Source organism: Trichosurus vulpecula, chromosome 3 (genome assembly GCF_011100635.1).
Source record: "Trichosurus vulpecula isolate mTriVul1 chromosome 3, mTriVul1.pri, whole genome shotgun sequence".
Taxonomy (NCBI): domain Eukaryota; kingdom Metazoa; phylum Chordata; class Mammalia; order Diprotodontia; family Phalangeridae; genus Trichosurus; species Trichosurus vulpecula.
The window spans coordinates 338,201,620-338,224,146 of NC_050575.1; the positions used below are offsets into that span (position 1 = coordinate 338,201,620).

Below are 22,527 nucleotides of genomic sequence, written 5' to 3' on the forward strand. Positions count from 1 at the left end.
TTTCTTCCAACCCAAGACTGGCATCTAAATGTCCTGCTTTACCCAAATTCCAGGTAGAATTACATTAAACATATTTTTAGTAGAGTTATTTATACTGTTTGTTAAAAATCTAACTACAGAATCATAGATTTAAAGCTAAAAGGGACTTCATGGGATTAACTAATCCATTTCTCTCATTTTGGAAATGTGTTTAGCTTATCCCCATTACATATAATGCTTGCTGATGGTTTTAGGTAGATGCTGCTTATCATTTTAAGGAAGACTCCATTTATTCCTGTGCTTTCTAGTGTTTTTAAAAGGAATGGCTATTATATTTTTGCTTTTTTTTTTTAAACCTGAAAAGGTCATATAGCAAATTTATTGCAAAAAGGCCCACAATCCCAGCAGTTGCCTTATCGATAGGATTTCTGGTAGCAAGCCCGGGCCCCAGGGCTGCCAAACTTCTTCGACTCGCAGCGCCGAGGATCAGCCACCAGCAGGGTTTGGTCATATTGGATAAGGATGTCTTTTATTTCCTTCTTGGAGGCCCCATCCACATACTTCTGGTAATAAGCCACCAGGGCTTTGGAGATGGACTTCCGGATAGCATAAATCTGGGTGACATGGCCTCCTCCTTTCACACGGACCTGGAAATCCACTCCAGCAAAATGTTCCTTGCCTAGCAGGAGGACAGGCTCCAGCAGCTTGTATTGCAGAGTGCGAGGCTCGATCATCTCCAGTGGTTGCCCATTCACCTTCATCAGCCCATTGCCTCTCTTGCAGTCAGCCACAGTGGTGGCAGTTTTCTTTCGCCCGAAGACCTGGACGGACTGGAGTGGCCCCTTGGATGGCATGCTGCTGGCTGGTGGTGCAAGCCCAGAACCGGGCTGGAGGCGGAGGAGGAGGTGGTGACTGCGACGGCGGCAGAAGCCGGAGACGAGAGCTCCTCACCCGCGCCGCACTAAAGCACCTATTATATTTTTTCAAAAGCTTTTTCTGCATCTGAGATAATCATATTGTTTCTGTTTCTTTTGTTGCCAATGTGATCAATTCTGCTGTTAGTTTTCATAATATTGACCCAACCTTGCATTCCTGGAATAAATCCTACCTAGTTATAATGTATTATTCTCATGATAAGTTGTTACAATCTTTTTGCTAATATTTTATTTAAAATTTTTGCAACAATATTGATTAGGGAAATTGGTCTATAATTTTCTTTCTCTATTTTACCTCTTCCTGGTTTGGGTATTAGTACCCAATTTGCGTCATAAAAACAATTTGTTAGGATTCCTTCACCTATTTTACAAAATAATCTATAAAGTATAGGAATTAATTGCTCTTTAAATGTTTGATAGAATTCACATGTAAAAGAATCTGGCCCTGGAGATTTTTTCCTAAGTTCTGCCTTTCTGCCCTGGATTGTGAGGTTTTTATGCCATGGTATATGGTCAATTTTTGAGTATGTGCCTTGTATGATTCTGAAAATATATATTCCTTTTTATTCCCATTCAGTTTTTTTCCAGAGGTCTCTCATACTACATTTTTTAAAATTCTTTTCACCTCCTTAACTTCTTTCTTATTTATTTTGAGGTTTGATTTATCAAGTTGGGAGAGGGGGAAGTTGAGGTCCCCCACTAGTATAGTTTTGCTATCTATTTCTTCCTGTAACTCCCTTAACTTCTCCTCTAAGAATTTGTATGCTATACCACTTTCTGCATATATGTTAAGTAATGATATTGCTTCATTGTCTATGATGCCTTTTAGCAGGATATAGTGTCCTTCTTTATATCTTTTAATTAGATCTATCTCTGCTTTTGCTTTGTCTGAGATTTGGATTGCTACCCCTGCTATTTTTTTTTTTACCTTAGCTGAAGTACAATATATTCTACTCCAGCTTTTTGCCTTTACCCTGTGTGTATCTCCTTTTTTCAAATGTCTTTCTTGTAAACAATATGTTGTAGGATTATGGTTTTCAATCCATTCTACTATCTGCCTCCATTTTATGGGAGAGTTCATCCCATTCATGTTCTCAGTTATGATTACTATTTGTGTCTTTTCCTCCATCCTATTTCCCCTCCTGTTTAGACTTTTATTACTCCCTTCTACCTTCTACTCCTCAAAAGAATTTTGTTTTTGACTGCTGCTTTCCTCAGCTTACCCTCCCTATTGACTCCACTCCCTTATCTTATCCTTTTCTCCTTGCTAAGTCTTCCCTCCCTTCTGACCACACCCCCCTTAATTTTCCCCTTTCCCCTCCTACTGTTTGTAGGACAAGTTTGATTTCTATACTTACCAGAATATGTTATTCCCTCCTTGAACCAAATATGATGAGAGTAAAGCTCAAACACTGCTTTTCTCTGTCCCTTATTTCCCTCTATGTTTTCGTGCCTCTTCATTTTGCATAATTCTCTCTTTTCTACCTCCTCCTTAACTTCTCCCAGAACAATCCTTTTGCACCTCTTAATTATGTGTTTTGTCATCACATCACTTACTTTATACTGACATCCTTAGTCTATGCAATTCATTTTCAATTGTCATAATAACTGTACCATTCTCAAGATTGACATATATATATATATATATATATATATATATATATATATATATATATATATATATATATATCACAGTAATCTTATGTAAGGATGTCAGCTATTTTCCCTTATTGAATAACACAGTTTTTCCCCTGTTTATCTTGTTATGTTTCTCTTGAGTTTTGTGTTTGAAGATCATATTTTCCATTGTGCTCTGAGCTTTTCATCAGGAAGGTCTGAAATTCCCTTATTTCATTGAATGTCCATCTCCTTGCCTCGAAAATTATGTCAAATTTGCTAGGTTGTTGATTCTTGGTTGTAGTTCAAGCTCCTTTGCCTTTCAGAATATCATATTCCCATTCTTCCTTCGTTTTATTGTAGAAGTTGCAAGATCCTGCATGATACTGACTATAGTTCCATGATATTTGAACTGTTTCTTTCTGGCTGATTGCAGGATTTTCTCCTTGACCTGATCATTCTGGAATTGGGGTACAATATTCCTTGGAGGTTTCAATTTGGGATTTATTTCAGGGGATGATTGTTGGATTCTTTTAGTGACAATTTTGCCCTATAGTTCTAGGACCTCAAAACAATTTTCCTTGATGATATCTTGGAAGATACAGTCCAGGCTCTTTTTTTTTTTATCATAGCTTTCAGGTAGGCCCATAATTCTTACATTATTTCTCCTTGATCTATTATCCAGATCAGTTGTTTTTCTACTCAGATATTTCATGTATTTTTTTTTTACTTTTTCATAATTTTTATTTTTATATTTATTTCCTTAACAAATTTACTTTTCAGCATTGATTTTCACAAGAGTTTGAATTACAAATTTTCTCCCTATTTCTACCCTCCCCCCAACTCCAAGATGATGTATGTTCTGGTTGCCCTGTTCCCCAGTCAGCCCTCCCTTCTGTCACCCCACTCCCCTGCCATCCCCTTTTCCCTTCCTTTCTTGTAGGGCAAGATAAATTTCTACGCCCCATTGCCTGTGTATCTTATTTTCTAGTTGCATGCAAAAACTATTTTTTTTTTGTTTTTGAACATCTGTTTTTAAAAATTTGAGTTCCAAATTCTCTCCCCTCTTCCCTTCCCACCCACCCTCCCTAAGAAGTCAAGCAATTCAACATAGACCACAAGTGTATCATTATGTACAACCCTTCATCAATACACATGTTGTGAAAGACTAACTATATTTTGCTCCTTCCCAACCCATCCCCCTTTATTGAATTTTCTCCCTTGACCCTGTCCCCTTGCCAAAGTGTTTGTTTTTGATTACCTCCACCCCAATCTACCCTCCCCTCCATCATGCCCCCCTTTTTTATCTTCTTCCCTCTTATTTCCTGTGGGGTAAGATACCCAATTGAGTATGCATGGTAGTCCCTCCTCAGGCCAAATTTGATGAGAGCAAGATTCACTCATTCCCCCCTCACCTGCCCTCTCCCCTCCTCCCACAGAACTGCTTCCTCTTGCCACCTTTATGTGAGATAATCCACCCCATTCTATCTCTCCCTATCTCGCTCTCTCAATATATTCCTCTCTCATCCCTTAATTTGATTTTATTTCTTTTAGATATCTTCCCTTCATCTTCAACTCACCCTGTGTTGTATATATATACACATATATACTTACATGCACATTCACATATATATATATATGTATATGAACATTATATATATATATGCGTATTCCCTTCAGTTACGATGATATTGAGGTCTCATGAATCATACACATCATCTTTCTATGTAAGAATGTAAACAAAACAGTTCAACTTTAGTAAATCCCTTATGATTTCCGTTTCTTGATTACCTTTTCATGCTTCTCTTGATTCTTGTGTTTGAAAGTCAGATTTTCTATTCAGCTCTGGTATTTTCACTGAGAAAACTTGAAAGTCCTCTATTTTATTGAAAATCCATATTTTGCCTTGGAGCATGATACTCAGTTTTGCTGGGTAGATGATTCTAGGTTTTAATCCTAGCTCCATTGACCTCTGGAATATCGTATTCCAAGCCCTTCGATCTCTTAATGCAGAAGCTGCCAGATCTTGGGGATTCTGATTGTGTTTGCACAATACTCAAATTGTTTCTTTCTGGCTGCTTGCAGTATTTTCTCCTTGATCTGGGAGCTCTGGAATTTGGTGACAATATTCCTAGGAGATTTCTTTTTGGGATCTATTTGAGGAGGTGATCGGTGGATTATTTCAATTTCTATTTTGCCCTGTGGCTCTAGAATATCAGGGCAGTTCTCCTTGATAATTTCTTGAAAGATGATATCTAGGCTCTTTTTTTGATCATGGCTTTCAGGTACTCCAATAATTTTCAAATTCTCTCTCCTGGATCTATTTTCCAGGTCAGTGGTTTTTCCAATGAGATATTTCACATTGTCTTCCATTTTTTCATTCCTTTGGTTCTGTTTTATAATATGTTGATTTCTCATCAAGTCACTAGCTTCCACTTGCTCCAATCTAATTTTTAAAGTAGTATTTTCTTCAGTGGCCTGTTTGACCTCCTTTTCCCTTTGGCTAATTCTGCCTTTCAAGGCATTCTTCTCCTCATTGGCTTTTTAGAGCTTTTTTGCCATTTGAGTTAGTCTATTTTTAATGTGTTGTTTTCTTCAGTGTATTTTTCAGTATTTTTTGGGTCTCCTTTAGCAAGTCATTGACTTGTTTTTCATGGTTTTCTTACATCCTTCTCTTTTGGTGTAGGCTCTTTGAATTTGTTGACTTCTTTAGGCTGTATGTTTTGGTCTTCTTTGTCACCAAGAAAGAATCCAAAGTCTGAGACTGAATCTGGGTGTTTTTTCGCTTCCTGGCCATATTCCCAATCAACTAACTTGACCCTTGAGTTTTACAGTGGGGTATGACTGCTTGTTGATGAACGAGTTCTATGTTCCACGTTTGGGGGGGATGCGCCAGCTCTGCCTCACCAGCACTCCTCCTTCCCCAAGAACCCCCAACCCAGACTGGGCTTAGATCTTCAGCAGGCTGTGCACTCCTGCTCTGATCCGCCACTTAATTCCTCCCAACAGGTGGGCCTGTGGCCGGGAGCAACAGCAGCTGTAGCTGCCCCACCTCCGCTGCCCCCGGGGCTGGAAGCTGAACCATGAACTCCTTCCACTCCCGCAGCTTTCCCCACTAAACTTCTTCACTCTCTTTGGTGTTTGTGGATTGAGGAGTCTGGTAACTGCCACAGCTCACTGATTCAGGGCGCTAGGGCCTGCTCCCCCCAGCTCCTGGTCTGGTTGGTCCAAGCCGCTCGCGCTAGGTGCTGCTCTGCTCCCAGCTCCCAGCTCCCAGCTCCGTGTGGGATAGACCTCACCCAGAGACCATCCAGGCTGTCCTGGGCTGGAGCCCTGCTTCCCTCTGCTGTTTTGTGGGTTCTGCAGTTCTAGCATTGGTTCAGAGCCATTTTTATAGGTTTTTTGAGGGACTCGGTGGGAAGCTCACTCTAGTCCCTGCTTTCCAGCTGCAATCTTGGCTCTGCCTTCCTACTTTTTCATTCTTTAGATTTTGTTTGACTGATTCTTGATTTCTCATATAGTGATTAGTTTCTATTTGCCCAGGTCTAATGTTTAACATATTGTTTTCTTCATTTAGCTTCTGTACCTCCTTTTCCATTTGGTTAATTTTACTTTTCAGTTAGACATTCTCTCCATTTATATTCTGAACCTCCTTAACCATTTGACCCTTTTACTTTTTAAAAGATTTGTTCTCATCAGTGAATTTTTCCCCAATTTTTCTTTTACCTCTCTAATTTGGTTTTTAAAGTCCTCCTTGGTTCTTCTAGGAATGCTTTTTTGGATGGAGACCAGTTCACATTCTCTTTTGAGGATCCAGATGTGGGTATAGTGTCAATACTGTTCTCTTCTGAATGGGTATTTTGATTTTCCCTGTCTCCATAATAGGAATCAATAATCTTTGGTTTTCTGTTCTGTTTTTTCATGTTTTTTTTTTTTTTTACCCTTGCCTTTTAAAATGCATCTCTGAGAACCCAGAAGCTGAAGGTGGGAAGCTTTGCCTCTGAAATCTCTCCCCCTTCCGAAAGTCAGTTCTGTGGGTACAGGCCCCAGGGAACCTGGATTCAGAGGGAATGGCCCCTAGGAGCAGCCAAGTCCCAGACCAGGAGACAGTGACATACAACTACATGGCTGTGGACTTCACCCAGGAGGAGTGGGTCCTCTTGGACCATCCTCAGGAGGAGTTGTATGGGGAGGTGATGCTGGAAAATGCCTGGAACCTGCTGTCCCTGGGGCTTCCAGTTCCCAGAGAAGATGTGATCTGCTATTTTGAGCAAAGGAAAGTACCATGGATGCTAGAGCAAGAAGGCCTGAGGAGCCTCCGTCCAGTTTATATCACGCGGTTCTACATAATTTTGAGTTCCAGATTTTCTTCCCTCCCTCCCTCCCTCCCCAAGACAGCATGGAATCCCATATAACTTCCATGTATAACTTTGCATTGAATTAATTTACACACTAGTCAAGTTGTGGAGAAGAATTATGACCAATGGAATGAATCATGAGAGAGAAGCAACAAACAAACAAAAAAACAACAACCCAAAAACAAAAAGAAAAGGGAAAAAAAGGGGGGTGGTGGAAAGGCAAGCATGAAGTGTGCCTCAATCTGCATTCATACTTCATAGTTCTTTCTCTGGATGTGGATAGCATTCTCCATTGTGGGTCCTTCAGAGTTGTCTTTGCACATTGTGTTGCTGAGAAGAGCAAGGTCCGTCAGGGTTAGTTCTCACAGAATCCATGTATCTGTGGTTGTGTATGGTGTTCTCCTGGCTCTGCTCTGCTCACTCAGCATTATGTCCTGTAGATTTTTCCAGGTTGTTGTGAGGTCCATATCATCCCCATTTCTTGTAGCACAGTGGTGTTCCATTGCCTTTGTATACCACAGCTTGTTCAGCCATTCCCCAATTGATGGGCATCCCCTTGATTTCCAACTCTTAGCTACCACAAAAAGAGCCACTGTAAATATTTTTGTACATATGGGTCCTTTTCAAACTTGTGTGATCTCTTTGGGATGCAACCCTAGAAGTGGTGTTGCTGGGTCAAAGGGTATGGGCACTTTTATGGCCCCTTGGGCATAGTTCCAGATTGCTCTCCAAAATGTCTGGGTTGGTTCACAGCTCCATCAGCAATGTAACAATGTTCCAATTTTCCCACATCCTCTCCAGCATTTATCATTTTCCTGTTTAGTTATTTTAGCCAATCTGACAGGAGAGATGTGGTATCTAAGAGTTGTACAACAGATTTCTTTGATATGCTATTCTATTTTCACTTATTCGATACTAAAACAATTTTTAGAAAATGTATTTAAATTTAAAATTCCAAATTCTTTCACTCTTTCCCCTCTCTCCTTCCTGAGGTGGTAAACAATCTGATATAGGTTCTATATGTGCTATCATTATTACAAGGTTGTTATTTCCATTTTAGTGAGTAGAGGCATTTAGAGACAATTTTTTTTTTGAAAAAAGAAGTAATGTCTGTCAAAATGAATTAATAGGTGAAAGTACAGCTAGGTGTTACAGTTGATAGAATGCCAGCCCTGGAATCAGGAGGACCTGAGTTCAAATGTAGCCAGAGACACTTGACATTTACTAGCTGTGTGATCCTGGAGAAGTCTCTTGACCCTGATAGCTTTGTCCCCCCCAAAAAAAAAATTTAAAAAATATTAATAGGCCAGAACAAAATCTTTTATGTTTTGGCAAATACTAAAAACAGTGCTGGTATTCTCCATGTTACCTTACCTGCAACAGAAAAAAAAAGACTGAACATTGTTATAAGGGACATTATACTGTATATACAAATATGAGAGATCATGAAATAATTTGACTATATAGTTTGTGTGCACCAAATGACATACTATCTGTGAAGAAAAGATTGAAAGTACAAAAGATGAAAGTGAAAAGGAAAGATTGAGTGGCAGCAACCTTTCTAATACTATGGACAGAGCAGGCTAAGTCACAGGTTTGAGTGCGTGTCATAAATTTGGGATTTTGAGTCAAATCATTCTGGGATCATGGCCTAAGTTGCGCATGGGACAAGAATCCTCTGCCTGTCATATGTTTGTTGTGAGGATCCAGTGTAACCATGTGTGAAGCTCTTTGTAAATTAAATCATCATTGGGATGTGTGCTAATGGCATTTTGGAGTAATTGGTTCTTCCCATTTGAAGACTTTTGAAGTTTGAAGGCATTTCTCTTTGCCTGGGGAAAGAGAATGTAAGGCATTTATGTTCTGCCAATAAAGGGAAGGGTATGTAATCATAAAAAAATAAAGTACATCTCTGCTTCTGGGGCTCAGGGGGCTCTGTTCCAAGCTTCTTGCTCTGGGCACTATGGTTTTGCTCACTGGATTAGTGTTTTGTGGCTTCTGGTTTTGTGAGGTGTGAGAGAGGGGTGGTCTGGCTGCTGGAATCCTCCTCTTCCTCTAAAGCTGCACCACAGTGTGAGTGGTCTCAGCCTTTGCCTCTACTAATGTCTGCCTGGCTGTGCAAAGGCATGTCTGGGGTCCTGGTGTTGATGTTTGCTAACTCTACCCATGTGGGGCTCAGGAACTCCCACTGTTTTGCTGAGGTAGGGCCTGTTGGGACACCTCTCTTCCTGTAGTAGTCTCCTTCCCCCCACTACAAGATGGACCCTCTCCTCAACTTCTCAAGCTAAAGGGCTACTGAAGCCCCACTTCTGGGTCTTCTGTTTCAGGGTTTCTCCCAAAAGAGTATTATCTGGGTAAGGAAGAGGGGAACAAGAGCCATTTTGCCTGGTCATCATGGCTCCTGGAAGTTCAAGAAGGTGAGTTTCAAACCTTTATACTGTTTTCTGGAGGCCTCAAGGTAGATACTCCTGCAGCTGGAGGTTCTTCTCTGGTGTCTCCAGTAGCTCCAACAGACTCCCGTCCTGGGCTGAGATGCCTGGAGTTATACTTCCACCCTAGGCCTGCTCCTGCTCCCACATTTTGTGTGCCCAGTGCTCTCCCAGCCCTATTGACTGGCTGGGTTCCTCTTCTGCTCCTGTTTGGTATGGTCTGGTGCCATTCCACACACCCTGCACTCCTGCCCCACTCAGTCTACTAGTGGCTTCTAACTCTCTCATATCTGTTCAGATTCACTTTTTTAGAGGTATCTGACAAAATTTGTTAGAGAGCTTCAGTAGTTCTCTCCTTTCATACTGCCGTCTTGGCTCCCCGGGCCGATATCCTTGATTTCTTGGAACATACTGTCTGGGCTTTTTGTTTTTCCATAAATGCTTTCTGATACACCAGAAATTCTTAGATTGTCTCTCCTGGATCTATTTTGTAGGTCAGTTGTTTTTTCCAATCAAATGTTTCATGTTTTCTTCTATTTTTTTTTCATTCTTTAGATTTTATTTGACTGATTCGTGATGCCTCATAGAGTCATTAGCTTGTACTTGCCCAATTATAATTTTTAATGAAATGTTATGTTTATTTAGCTTTTGAACATCCTTTTAAATTTGATTAATTTTACTTTTCAGGGTGTCATTCTCTCCAATTAAATTCTCAACCTCCTTAACCATTTTTCCATTTTTTCTTTTTAAAGATTTGTTCTCATCAGTGAATTTTTCCCATTTTTTTTTCTTTTACCTCTCTAATTTGTTTTTTAAAATCCTCCTTGACCTCTCCCAGGTATGTTTTTTGGGATTGAGACCAGTTCACATTTCATTTTGAGGTTTCAGATGTGGGTATAGTGTCAATGTTATCCTCTTTTGAATGGGTATTTTGATCTTCCCTGTCTCCATAATAGAAATCAATAGTCTTTTGATTTTCTGGTCTGCTTTTTCATTGTGTTTTTTTCCCTGCTTCTGGAATGAATCTCTGCTTCTGGAGCACAAGAGGCTCTATACCAAGCTTCTTGTTCTGGGAACTGTGGGTCGGATCACTGGCTTTGTGTGTTGTGGCCTCTGGTCTCATGAGGTGTTCTGCCTGCTGGAAGTCTCTTGTTCCCCTCTTCTGACTTTGTGTTTTGACCTTCCCTGTCACCACAGGAATGTTATATGGTCGATGTTCATTTTTTCCTTCTTCCCCATTTTGGGGCCTCTTTGGGGCTTTAACATTGAGCTTTCCTTCTGGAACAGAGGGGCTACTGTCCCAACCTTCTTGTGCTGGTGGCCAGGGGTTTGGTCACTGGCTTTGTGCTCTTGGGTATCATATTCTACTTGCTGGAAGCTTTTGGGGTCTGGCAGCTTACCTGATGCTGAGTTAGGGTCTTATTGGTGGTGTCTTGCCTATGCTTTGGCTAGATGGGGTATTTCTGCATATCCTCTGAGGGTGGAGGGCTACACTGAAGGATGTTGTAGTTCTCAGAACTGGACTCTACCAGTTACCCAGGCTATGCTTAGGTCCATGGGGGAGAGTTTCTGGTGTTTGCAGTTGGCCCTGGGGCTCAGGATCTCCCCTTGATTTGCTGAAGTGGAGCTTGCTGCTGGCTTGCTGGGATACTCCTGTCCTGAACTGTGCTCCCCTTTTACCCAAGTTATATGGACCTTTCTTGATAATCCTCAAAGTCTCCCAGGCTAAAAGACTACCCTGGGGATGGAGCCAAGATGGTGGAGTAAAAGCAGGGACATGCTTGATATCTCCCCCAAATCTCTCCAAACACCTGTAAAAATGACTCTAATGAATTCTAGAGCTACAAAACTCACAAAATGGCAGGGTGTAACAAATATTCAGCCCACGATGGCCTGCATGACAGCTGGGTGGGGTCTACCACACCATGCTGGGAGTGGAAAACAGCCCAGCATGGGCCATGCAAGCACAGACCAGGCTGGAGCAGAGCAGGAATAGCAGGCCTCAAGGCACTGAATCAGTGGCAGTTGTGGCAGTTTGCAGACATCTCAACCCACAAACACCAAAGACAACTTAGCAGGGGGACCTAGGTGAGAAAAGAGTGTGGTCTAGTCCCAGCACAGGGCAGTGGAGGTGGCTACAGTGGCAAGGGTGACTGCAGTAGGTGTTTCCAGAGCTCCAGGCCCGTGGGCAGTGAGGGAATAAAGTGTCTGATCAGAGTGAGAGTACAGGGATCACTTTGCTGGTGCTGAGGTAGGATTTTTTTGCTTCACTCTGCTTGTATCTGGGTTGCAGTCCTGTGTGGTAGTCCTGGGGTGAGGAAGAGTGCTGCTGTGGCAAAGCTTGTGGTGGCTGTGGAAAGGGAGTCCTCCTCACATTTCCAAAGCAGGAAAGAGTGCTGGAGGTTAGTCACAGACCAGGGCAGGAGGAGTAAAACACCTCTCCTTGGATCATACCATTTCAGAAGAACTGAAAATTTACAGGTGTCTGCAAGTAGTTTGGAAAACAGCTGTGAAAAAGCCCTGAAGCTTGAGACAGAGCTCTCTCTACTTTGGAAACAGAGGCACACCTTGATAAAGAGCTCAAAAGTTAAGTAATTGGCTAGGAAAATCAGCAGAAAGCATAAAAACAATTGAGACTATAGAATTTTACTTTGGTGACAAAGAAGATCAAAACATACAGGTAGAAGAAGACAATAAAGTCAAAGATCCTACATCAAAAGCCTCCAAGAAAAATATGAAATGGTCTCAGGCCATGGAAAATCTCAAAAAGGAGTTTGAAGATCAAGTAAGAGAAGTAGAGGAAAAATTGGGAAAAGAAATGAGAGGGATACAAGAATGTCATGAATAATGAGTCAACAACTTGCTAAAGGAGACCCAAAAAGTACAGAAGAAAATAACATCTCACAAAATAGAGTAACCCAAATGGCAAAAGACGTACAAAAAACAATGAGGAGAAGAATGCCTTAAAAAAACCCAAATTGGCCAAATGGAAAAGGAGATCCAAAAGCTCACTGAATAAAATAATTTCTTAAAAATTAGAATGGAGAAAATGGAAGCTAAAGACTTTATGAGAAATCAAGAAATTATAAAACTGAACCAAAAAGAATGAAAACAATTAGATAATGTGAAATATCTCATTGGAAAAACCACTGACCTGGAAAATAGATCCAAGAGGGAGAATTTAAAAATTGTTGGACTACTTGAAAGCCATGATCAAAAAAAGAGCCTAGACATCATCTTTCAAGAAATTATCAAGGAAAACTGCCCTGATATTCTAGAACCAGAGAGTAAAATAGAAGTTGAAAGAATCCACTGATCACCTCTTAAAAAAGATCCCAAAAGGAAAACTCCTTGGAATATTGTAGCCAAATTTCAGAGTTCCCAGGTCAAGGAGACAATATTTTAAGCAGCCAGAAAGAAACAATTCAAGTGTTGTGGAAACACAATCTGGATAAAAAAAAAGATCTAGAAACATCTATGTTAAGGAATCAAAATTCTTGGAATATGATATTTCAGAGGTAAAAGGAGCAAGGTTTTAGACCAAGAATCACCTACCCAGCTAAACTGAGTATAATATTTCAGGGGAAAAATGAATTTTCCTTGAAATAGAGGACTTTCAAGTGTTCTTGGTAAAAAGACCAGAGCTGAATAGAAAATTTGACTTTCAAATACAAGAATCAAGAGAAGCATAAAAAGGCAAACAAGAAAGGGAAATCATAAGGGACTTATTACAGTTGAACTGGAGAAAAAGAGAGATAGAATGAGATAAATATTCTTACATAAAAGAGGCAAGAAAAAGCCGTTATAATGGAAGGGAAGATGATAGGAGATGAAAAAGAATGAGTGAAGCTTACTTTCATCAGATTTGACTTAAGGGTGGAATAACATACACACTCATTTGGGTATCTTACCCTACAGGAAAGTAGGGGCAAAGGGGATAAGAGGTGGGGGGATGATAGAAGTGATGGCAGAAACAAACACTTTTGAAAATGGACCAGGTCAAAGGAACAAATTGAATAAATAGGGGATGGGATAGGATGGAGGGAAATATAGTTAGTCTTTCACAAAATGATGATTATGGAAGTGTTTTGCATAATGACACATGTAAAAGCTATATTGAATTACTTCTTCTCAAGAAAGGTGGGTGGGGAGGGAAGAAGGGAGAGAATTTGGAACTCAAAGTTCTAAAAACAAATGTTAACTGGGAACTGGGAAATGAGATATACATCAATGAGGTATAGAAATCTATCTTGCCATACAAGAAAGTAAACTGGAAGGGTATGGGGGGAGGGTGTGGGGTGATAGAAGGGAGAGCAGACTGGGGGAAGGAGCAATCAAAATAAATTCCATCTTGTGGTAAGGGGGAGGGGAGAGATGTGGAGAAAATTTGTAATTCAAAATCTTGTAGAAATGAATGTTGAAAACTAAAAGTAAATTAATCTTAAAAAAATAAAAATAAAAGACCACCACCTTTCCACTGGCTCCAGTGTTACAGGATTTTTTCTGGGGTGCTATCATATATTTTTTTGTAGTTTTATGGGAGAGTTACAGGGATTTACTGCTTACCCTACCATCTTGGCTCCAAGAAGTCCCTGTAAAGCAGTTTCAATGAGGAAAATTATATATATATATATATATATATATATATATATATATATATATATATATCATACCAAAGAATGATAAAGAAGAAATGACAACAGTATAATATCACTAATGAACTCTGAGATGCAAAGGAAATAAAATAATGGCAAAGAGATTATAGCAATATATCCAAAACATACAATGAACTAAATTGAATTTGCATCAGAAATGCAAGAATAGTTCCACATTAGGAAATAAATTGAATAATAAATCACATTGACTATAAAAACAAATAAAATCATATGATTATAGCAATAGATGTAGAACAAACCTTTTAAAATTCAGCATTCATTTATAATTAATATAAACTCTTAAACCATATATATGAAACAAATGTACCTTAGCATGACCCAAAACTTTATCTGAAATGGAGGGCAGTGATTATATATAACAGAGAAACACTGAAAGATTTCCGTAGCAGATAAGAACTGGAATTAAAAAAAAAATCATTGTTTTAATCTTGATGACTATAGGGAGTCCAAGAAAAATAAATTAATGTAATAAACATTGCCATATTGTATATAAGATTACCTTATTTTTGCATACTGGTTTACTAAGGAAATGAAAAATAATCACCAACAAAATATTAATATTATTAATACATATTAATAGAAAAACTAGAAAGAAAAATACAAATATAAATAGTATTAAAAATAAAAAAAAGTATTGAAAATGTTGGAATTGACCTGCCAAAATACATATGACATGATACCTTTTTCAAATGAATAAATAAAAGAAAAAAACTAGTGTAGATTTAGTACACATTTAATTTCAGAGTCATGCCAATATGATCAAAATAAGGTAAACCATTTCCCCTGCTGATTTAATGCTATAACAATTAAATTACAAAAGGGTTATTACATATAATTATAGCAAATAATAACAAAGTCTGTATAGTAGAATAAAATGTCAAATATTAGAGAATGTTTTTCCACTGAGGAGCCACCTAACCTTTGAAGGTGTTCTTCCCTTTCTCTAGATATTACAAAAATACAAGTGAATGACTAATATTGCCTACCACTTAGTCTATACCCTCATCAGACCTTTATTTTTATTCATTCTTACTCATTTGTTATATATTAAAATTGTTCACAATATTGCCTTCTGTATACAATTAATTTTCAACTCAGGTAGTGACACTGTCAGAATACCAGTGATAAAAAGTTAAGCTTTTGTTTCTGGAAAAGTTTGAAGCCATTGAAGGAGGTTTGCAACTTCCTAAAGCCTATTCTTATAATTCTCCTTCTGCTCTTTAAACATGGTTCCAAAATAATGTTCACTTTCATAGTCACTTATACATATTCATGGAGGACACTTTCTTTGAAGAGAGATGTTGAGTAGCATTTTGTTCTATTTTAATAAATTTTATTTTGTTTTGTTTTTCATAATAAACTTTTGTAGGCTCCAGCAGTACTTTCCCAACTCCCTCTAATTCTGGCAGGTAGAGACACCAGGAAGAAGTTGATATGTCTCGATGGAGTTCTAGAGTACATTATTTATCTGGATGTGTCTTTCTGAAGGTATAGTTCATAAGACCTTACCGGTGTACTTCTCCATATTCCCAATTATCAGGAGATATCTATTAATCAGCTACATTTGATTAATTTTTAGAAAGAAATATTTACTAAGGTGTTATAGTAAGGTAATTTGAAATAAAAACTGTCCCCCTAAAAAAGCTTTCACAAATACATAAAATCAAGGAATGGTGGGCTCATGCTTCAAGCATATGTAGCAAAGGGAGTTCCTAAGTTTCTAGAAGCCTCTTTGTGAAAGCCCTCAAGATGACCACTTAGGATAGAGCCCTAAAGCTGCCTTTTCTCAGTATGTACCATTGGTCCTTAGCAACTATTATAGGCATTGTTGCCAATCATGGCTATGCCTGGGATGCTGCTAGGAGAGGGATAAGAAGTCTCATACCAACAAATATTCACAGTTCACAGAATTGTTTTCTGCTGTAGGCAGGACAAAGTATATCTATTCCACTTCCTCCTCCCCAAATATTTCCTTCACAGGGCATTAACTAAACAACTGTTCTTCTCCTCTATACTGCCATACACTTGAATGAATGCTGGGTGAAAAATTGGCTTGCTGTTTTATGGAAGACTCACAAAGTTTGACATGTCATGCATTATGTTAATGCTGTAACTGATTGGTCGATTGATTTAGTAAAGGTACTCTCACATGACAAAGGTAGAAGGACCAGAGTACATTGATAATTACTAATTAAAATGACTAATTGATTGACTCAATTATGTTAAAATTTTTAAAAATGTAAACTGAGGTAATACTCTGAGCCAAATAAGTTTATTTTCAGTCATGCAAATACCTGTTAAGAAAGTGGGTCAGATTGGCCAATTCAGTAAGGCCTGGAGCCCCAATGAGAAGGAGGGCACCCTCTTTAATGAAATGCGTGAAATAAGGGATTCTCATGGAATGTCACAATTGGCTATACTAAGAAAAGTGGGTTGGCATCCAGGTGTGGCCAATCATGTGCCTTTCTAAAGGAATGTTAAATGTTTTACAAGATGAATCTCCCTCTTGTAATATTTTCTAGGGGAGCAGTACCACTAAGCTTGTTTCCACTTTGAGGAGATCAAATCTCTGATAACTGTGTAAAGACAGGCAAGGACAGATGACACGTCTTTTGGGGGATGTCACCAAGATAAGCTGATTGGAGATTACAGACAACAAGCAGATGTCCCAGGGGCTAATAATATGAGTGATAAAAGCATTCCCTTTTAATTATAGCTTTAAACTAAACTGGAGTGAAAATTGCATTCTTGAACTTAACACGAGAATGTAGAAATGTGGCTTAAGCTGTCCCACAAAATGGAACAGTAATACAGCATAAGGTCAATTAAAGAACAGACTCAATCATTAAATGATATTGAATAATTTTAATTTCTTCATAAAAGACAAACTAGAATATTGATACTGTATGACAAGAAGATCGAACAAACAAAAATTTAGCTAAATTAAGACCAAAATTATTCTGATATATAAAAAAGTGAGAGAATGGAATATACAAGCCACAGGGCAATTCCTGACCTCAATTCCTATCAACATTATAAGAATAATTGAACATCCATAGAACACTTACAAGATAGTTTAATTCAGATATGGAAATGTTTCCCATTTTTATGAGATTCCTAGGATGATAGAGCAATGGAATTTTGTAGGTACATTACAAAGACATTTTATAAAATAAATGTATAAAATATAAAACCACAAAATTTACATATAAATTTATTATTCTTGTTTAATAGAAACTATAAAGAGATGTGCTCTGGATGATTAATACAGTGAAGTGTATTCAGAACTATTTGAATATCTTGGTCAAAAGAATAAACAGAATAACAATACTTTAGAGTTAGACCGGACCTTAAAGGCCATCCAGTCCAGGGGTCAGAAAACCATGTATTGCTATAAGATAAAAATAGGTTTTACATTTTAAAATAAAATAAAACTTTCTTGTCACCTAGCCCTTACCTGAATAATAATGTTATCTTTACCCTTTCTAAAAATTCTATTCACTTAGATTTTACCTTAAGATGGCCAATGAAGTGGAGAGGTTCCCCATGGCAGCCCATACCAATTTTGTCTAATTCTGCTTGCTCCTACTTACCTCATTTTGGGTCAATTGCACCAAAAACATCTAATCCCTCTTCCTTCTAGCTTGAATGACCTTCAAATAAAGAAATGATTTGGGTAAATGTGCACTTAGTCCAGGTGGACAATGGATATAGATATAGATGTAGACATGCATGTACATATATATATGATATATACACATACATATATACAAGTGTGTATATATATATACACACACATATAAATAAATGCAACAAATGTAGACAGTTTTATACCTCACAAATACAAAAACCATTGTCATATTGGTACTCTGTTAGTATATACAGCTCCTTTCTTTTGACATACAGGAAACTACTAAAGTATTAAACTACACATAATATAATTAGCAATTACATTTTAATGCTGATTTAACAATTTTCAGGCACATTACATATACTGTGGAAGATTTGACTGGGAGTATATTGGGGTTTTTTATTGTGGAGAAGAAAAAATGATCTTGCATTTTTTTCTGTTTTGACATGAGCTAATCAGTCTTTAATTTCTGTGTGAATTCGTTAGTCATATATATTTGCCATTATTTCAGTTTACTCATGACCTAGCTTATAGAGAAAAAAATGACTTTGTCTTTTTGTTCTAACAAAGAACTGAAAACAAAATGGGTGTTGATTACTTAAGGAATTTAAAAATTAAAAAGAAAAACCTTTTACATAAACAAAACTAATGCAGCTGAAAGTAGAAGGAATACAAGAAACTAGAAAAAAATTTGCAGCAAGTTTTACTTTATAAAGGCCTCATTTCTCAAATATAGATAGATAGATAGATAGATAGATAGATAGATAGATAGATAAACTGAACCAAATTGGAAAAAAAAAGGAAAAAAAGAGCCATTCCCCAATTGATAAATGGTCAACAGTTATGAATAGGCAGTTTTCAGAAGAAATCAAAGCTATCAATAGTCACATAAAATGTTCTTAAATCACTTATAGTTAAAGAAATCCAAATTTAAAAACATTCTGAGATATCAACTCACATCTGTCCAATTTGATGACATTACGGAAAAGTTTAATTACAATTGCTGTGTGCAACATGGAAAAATTAGGACACTAATTTACTAGTGGAGTTGTGAACCATTCTGGAGAGTAATTTGCAACAATGCCCAAAGGGCTCTATAACTTTGCATGGTCTTTGAATAGGTGATACCACCACTAGGTCTATTTCCCAAAGAAATCATGGAAAAATGAAAAAGGATCTATATGTACAAAAATATTTATATCAGCTGTTTTTGTGTTGGCAAATAGTTGGAAATTGAGGGTACAACCCTCAATTCAGGGATGGCTGAACAAGTTTTGATATATTATCTTGATGGAATACTATTGTGGTATGAGAAATGACAAGCAGGATGGTTTCAGAAAAAAAACAGAAAGGCTTATACGAACTGATGTTGAATGAAGTGAGCAGAACTAGGAAAACATTGTACACAGTACCAGCAATATTATAAGGATGATCAACTATGAAAGACTTAGCTACTCAGATCAAGAAAATGATCCAAGGCAATTTCAAAACCCCATGATGAAAAATGTTAGCCACCTCCGGAGACAAAACAGATGCATTCTGAATGTAGATTGAAACATACATCTTTTCAATATCTCTATCTTCATTGTTTTATTGTACTTTCTTTTGCAACATGGCTAATATGAAAAAGTTTTGCACGATCTCACATGTATAATCAAAATTAAGTTGCTTCCCTTCTCAAAGATGGGGGAGGTGCAGGAAAGACAGGAAGATTTGGGAGCTCAAAAGTATAAAAAAAATGATTGTTAAAAAAATTTCAAATATAATTGAGAATTATCTGATGAAATAAATTTAAAAAAAACCCAAATACTGTTATTTCTGCTTCCACAATATATATCTCATTGTGCCTCTTCTCTCTCCTCACATAATAACAATAGTTCAGGTCCTCATCACCCTTTGACCAAGTTATTACAGCAGCCACCTTATTGGTCTCTTTGGAGAAATATCTGTCCATTACAATCATTCCTCCACCAATCTGCTAAGTTATTTTTTCTTAAGCATAGAATTATCTGTGTCACTTCTCTAGTTAATAAACTTCAGTAACTTCCTAATACCTTTAGAATGAAGCATAAACTCCTCCATTTTGTGCTTGTTCACTTAGTGTTTAACCAATTTATAAACTTCTTCCAATCTATCTTTTGAGTTTCATTGGACAGTACTCCCCCACTCACAGACTGAGACTGAGCCAAACTGGCCTTCTCTCTGAGTATCACCCTCCATCTTCGATCTCTTGATGTTCTTTTGCTCCTCTCAGTTATTGATTGCTCAGAGTGAACAACAACAACAAGAGAAAAAAATCAGATTATATATCCTCTCCAATTTTAATCAATTGTGGGATTTCAGAATGCTCTACTAAAAATAGTGTTGGAAATAATTTGCTTTTTCTCATTTAACACTTTCAGAAAGCACACCCTCAATGTGCATGCAGATTATTACTATGAAAATTTTGCAATAATAAGGAAATAGACATATGGATAAGTGGTTGTGCATATTCTCTCAGTCAAATTTATTTGGTTAAAATAAGCAGCCAGTGGGAGCCCAAAGTCCCACTTCTAGACAGAATCAGGGATCAGGGACAGCCAGCTACCCGGAATGAAAAGGTTGTTTGATTGACTGGCCAGAATAATTTAACTAAAGGAAGATAATTGTACTCTGTAGGAAAATAGGGGAATAACTGGAGATTGTCATTGACTCTGCGTTAAGCTTTGTAACTCCCCTTAATAATTACAGGATTTGGAAGCTGAATCCACATTATCAGATGAGTTAGATTCCAAACTAGAGATGCTGCTGCAGTTTGTTCAGAACACATCCATAACATTGGGTTAAGCTCAGTTGGGAATCTGAACCTAAAGAAATCACTTGCTGTTCCTGTTGCCTGATATTGAGACCTCAGAATATAGCTGTCTTATGTTACCAGAAGATACTTCAAATTCTACTAACTCCTGCGAAGAGGTGAATTCCTTTGCTGTGTTGAGAAGCTTTCAAGTGAACCTGGGCCCTGACAGAGAGGAAACAAAGGCATAAACTATACAGAAGTCCCCTGAGATTTTGTCAACTCTGGAGTCTCCTCTCTTGTTGCAAGACCTTCAACCAAGGGACAGTACTTCATTTCATCAAAGCAGAATTGAAGTAGCTCAAAAGAAACACAAGATTGCAAATTTAGAGAATCCACCACAAATGTTCACATGGGCTATTTGTGCCCAACCTGTTGTAGAACATTCTAAGCTTGAATTAGTCTTATCAGTCACACTCATATACAGTGTAACTTGATTCTAGCATAGTGATGTCATTTTGGTCCTCTTTGAGAACAAAGGACAACAATCAACCAACTTCATTTATCCTTCTTAATCTAACAAAAGCAGGCCTTTTCTCCTCAGATGAACATATATTATTTGTTCAGCATGAGGCAGAGTATTCTAGGAATGACTTTCTCTACAGTGATAGTGCCAACAGCAGTATACCATGGTTCATCTAGTATTAGGAGTTGGCCCATGACAGTCTGATTTCTACTACTCAAGCACAGCTGGCAAAGAGTGCCAATGCCAGTAGCAATTGGGAAAATTTTCAGCTTGCTCAAACTGATGGGCATTCTAAAGATTCTGGACTTTCCCTCACCTTTATGAATAGGAGAAGACACCTCATTGCACAGTTGAGGGCTACAATCACAAATTTATGTGGCCAGCATATTTCAGATACTACCTCAAAGCCCATGGGAATGACCTTTCTTTTGTTGCCCAGTTGAAGGCTGTGGGGAAAGTTTTAATGTGCTTCAGAGAATGAAAGTGTACATGGTGACTCATAATGGTGAGAACTCCTTTGTGTGTCCTGAGCTAGAATGTGAAAAGCAATTAGCCACCATTGGGAAGCTGAAGAACAACCTTCAAATCCACACAGGTAAGAAGCCATTTCTCTGTGAGGCTGAAGGCTGTGGTCATTCCTTTGTTGAGTATTGCAGCCTTCAGAAGAATCTTTTGGTTCACTCAGGAATGATACCACACCAATGCCAAGTTTACAGCAAAAACTTTTCAGAGGAGGGGCCAGCATTTGTTCATGAGGAAACATCACTTAAGGATGGAAGTAACAGGAAATGACAATTCCTATCCATCTTGTCCTCTGCCATCACCTCTCCTTTTGATTTTAATCTTCCTCCAATTCAAGGTCCTTTCCAATAAGCCCTATCTTCTCATTGTGTAACCAAAGAATTAAGCTTCAACTTCAATATTTGACCTTCCAGTGGATAAGCTAAATCAATTTGTTTAAATATTGCTTGATTTGATCTCCATGTTTCCAGAGGACTCTCAAAAGTTTTCTCCAGTACCACTACTGAAAAACATTGATTCTGTGGTACTCACCTTTCCTTATAGTCCAACTCTCATACCCATGCATTGTTATTGGAAACAACAAATTTGATTATCTAGACTTTGTCAGCAAGCCGATATCTCTGCTTCTTAGTATGCTGTATAGATTTGCCATAGCTTTCCTTCCAAGGAGCAAGAATCTAGTTTCACTGATATATTTGCCATCTGCAGTGATCTTTGAGCTTAAGAATGCAAAATCTGATGCTGCTTCCATTTATTTCCTCTCTGTTATACATGCTGAGAAATGATAGAACCAGTTGACCTGATCTTACTTTTTTTTCTTTTTTTAATGTTAAGCTTCAAGTCAGCTTTCGCACACTCCTCTTTCACCCTTATCAAGAGGCTTCTTGGGGCAGCTACATGGCACAGTGAGTAGAGCACTGGCCCTGGAGTCATGAGGACCTGAGTTCAAATTTGGCCTCAGACACTTGATATACTTACTAGCTGTGTGACCCTGAGCAAATCACCCCAATTGCCCTGCCTTTCCCCCTTCAAAAAAAACCAAAAACAGTCTTCTTAATTCCGCTTCACTTTCTTCCATTGG

General features: G+C 38.1%; 1 protein-coding gene and 1 pseudogene across 2 annotated transcripts; one reads left to right on the forward strand and one right to left on the reverse strand.

Moving 5' to 3' along the window:
- Nucleotides 1-392: 392 nt before the first annotated feature.
- On the reverse strand, nt 393-833 carry LOC118844579 (40S ribosomal protein S16-like). 2 transcript variants are annotated; one of them, XM_036752492.1, is made up of 2 exons: nt 735-833; nt 393-683 (listed from the first exon to the last, which is right to left on the reverse strand). In XM_036752492.1, the coding sequence occupies exons 1-2, from the start codon at nt 831-833 to the stop codon at nt 393-395; spliced, it is 390 nt and encodes a 129-aa protein (XP_036608387.1). The 2 variants fall into 2 exon arrangements, with proteins under 2 accessions (XP_036608387.1, XP_036608386.1); XM_036752491.1 differs by having other exon boundaries at nt 393-833.
- Nucleotides 834-6,601: 5,768 nt separating this feature from the next.
- Nucleotides 6,602-21,819, forward strand: LOC118842572 (annotated as a pseudogene).
- Nucleotides 21,820-22,527: the final 708 nt, after the last annotated feature.

Bases quoted from the DNA above. Each gene is read 5' to 3' on its own strand.
- LOC118844579 (XM_036752491.1), bottom strand. From the start codon at position 833: ATGCCATCCAAGGGGCCACTCCAGTCCGTCCAGGTCTTCGGGCGAAAG.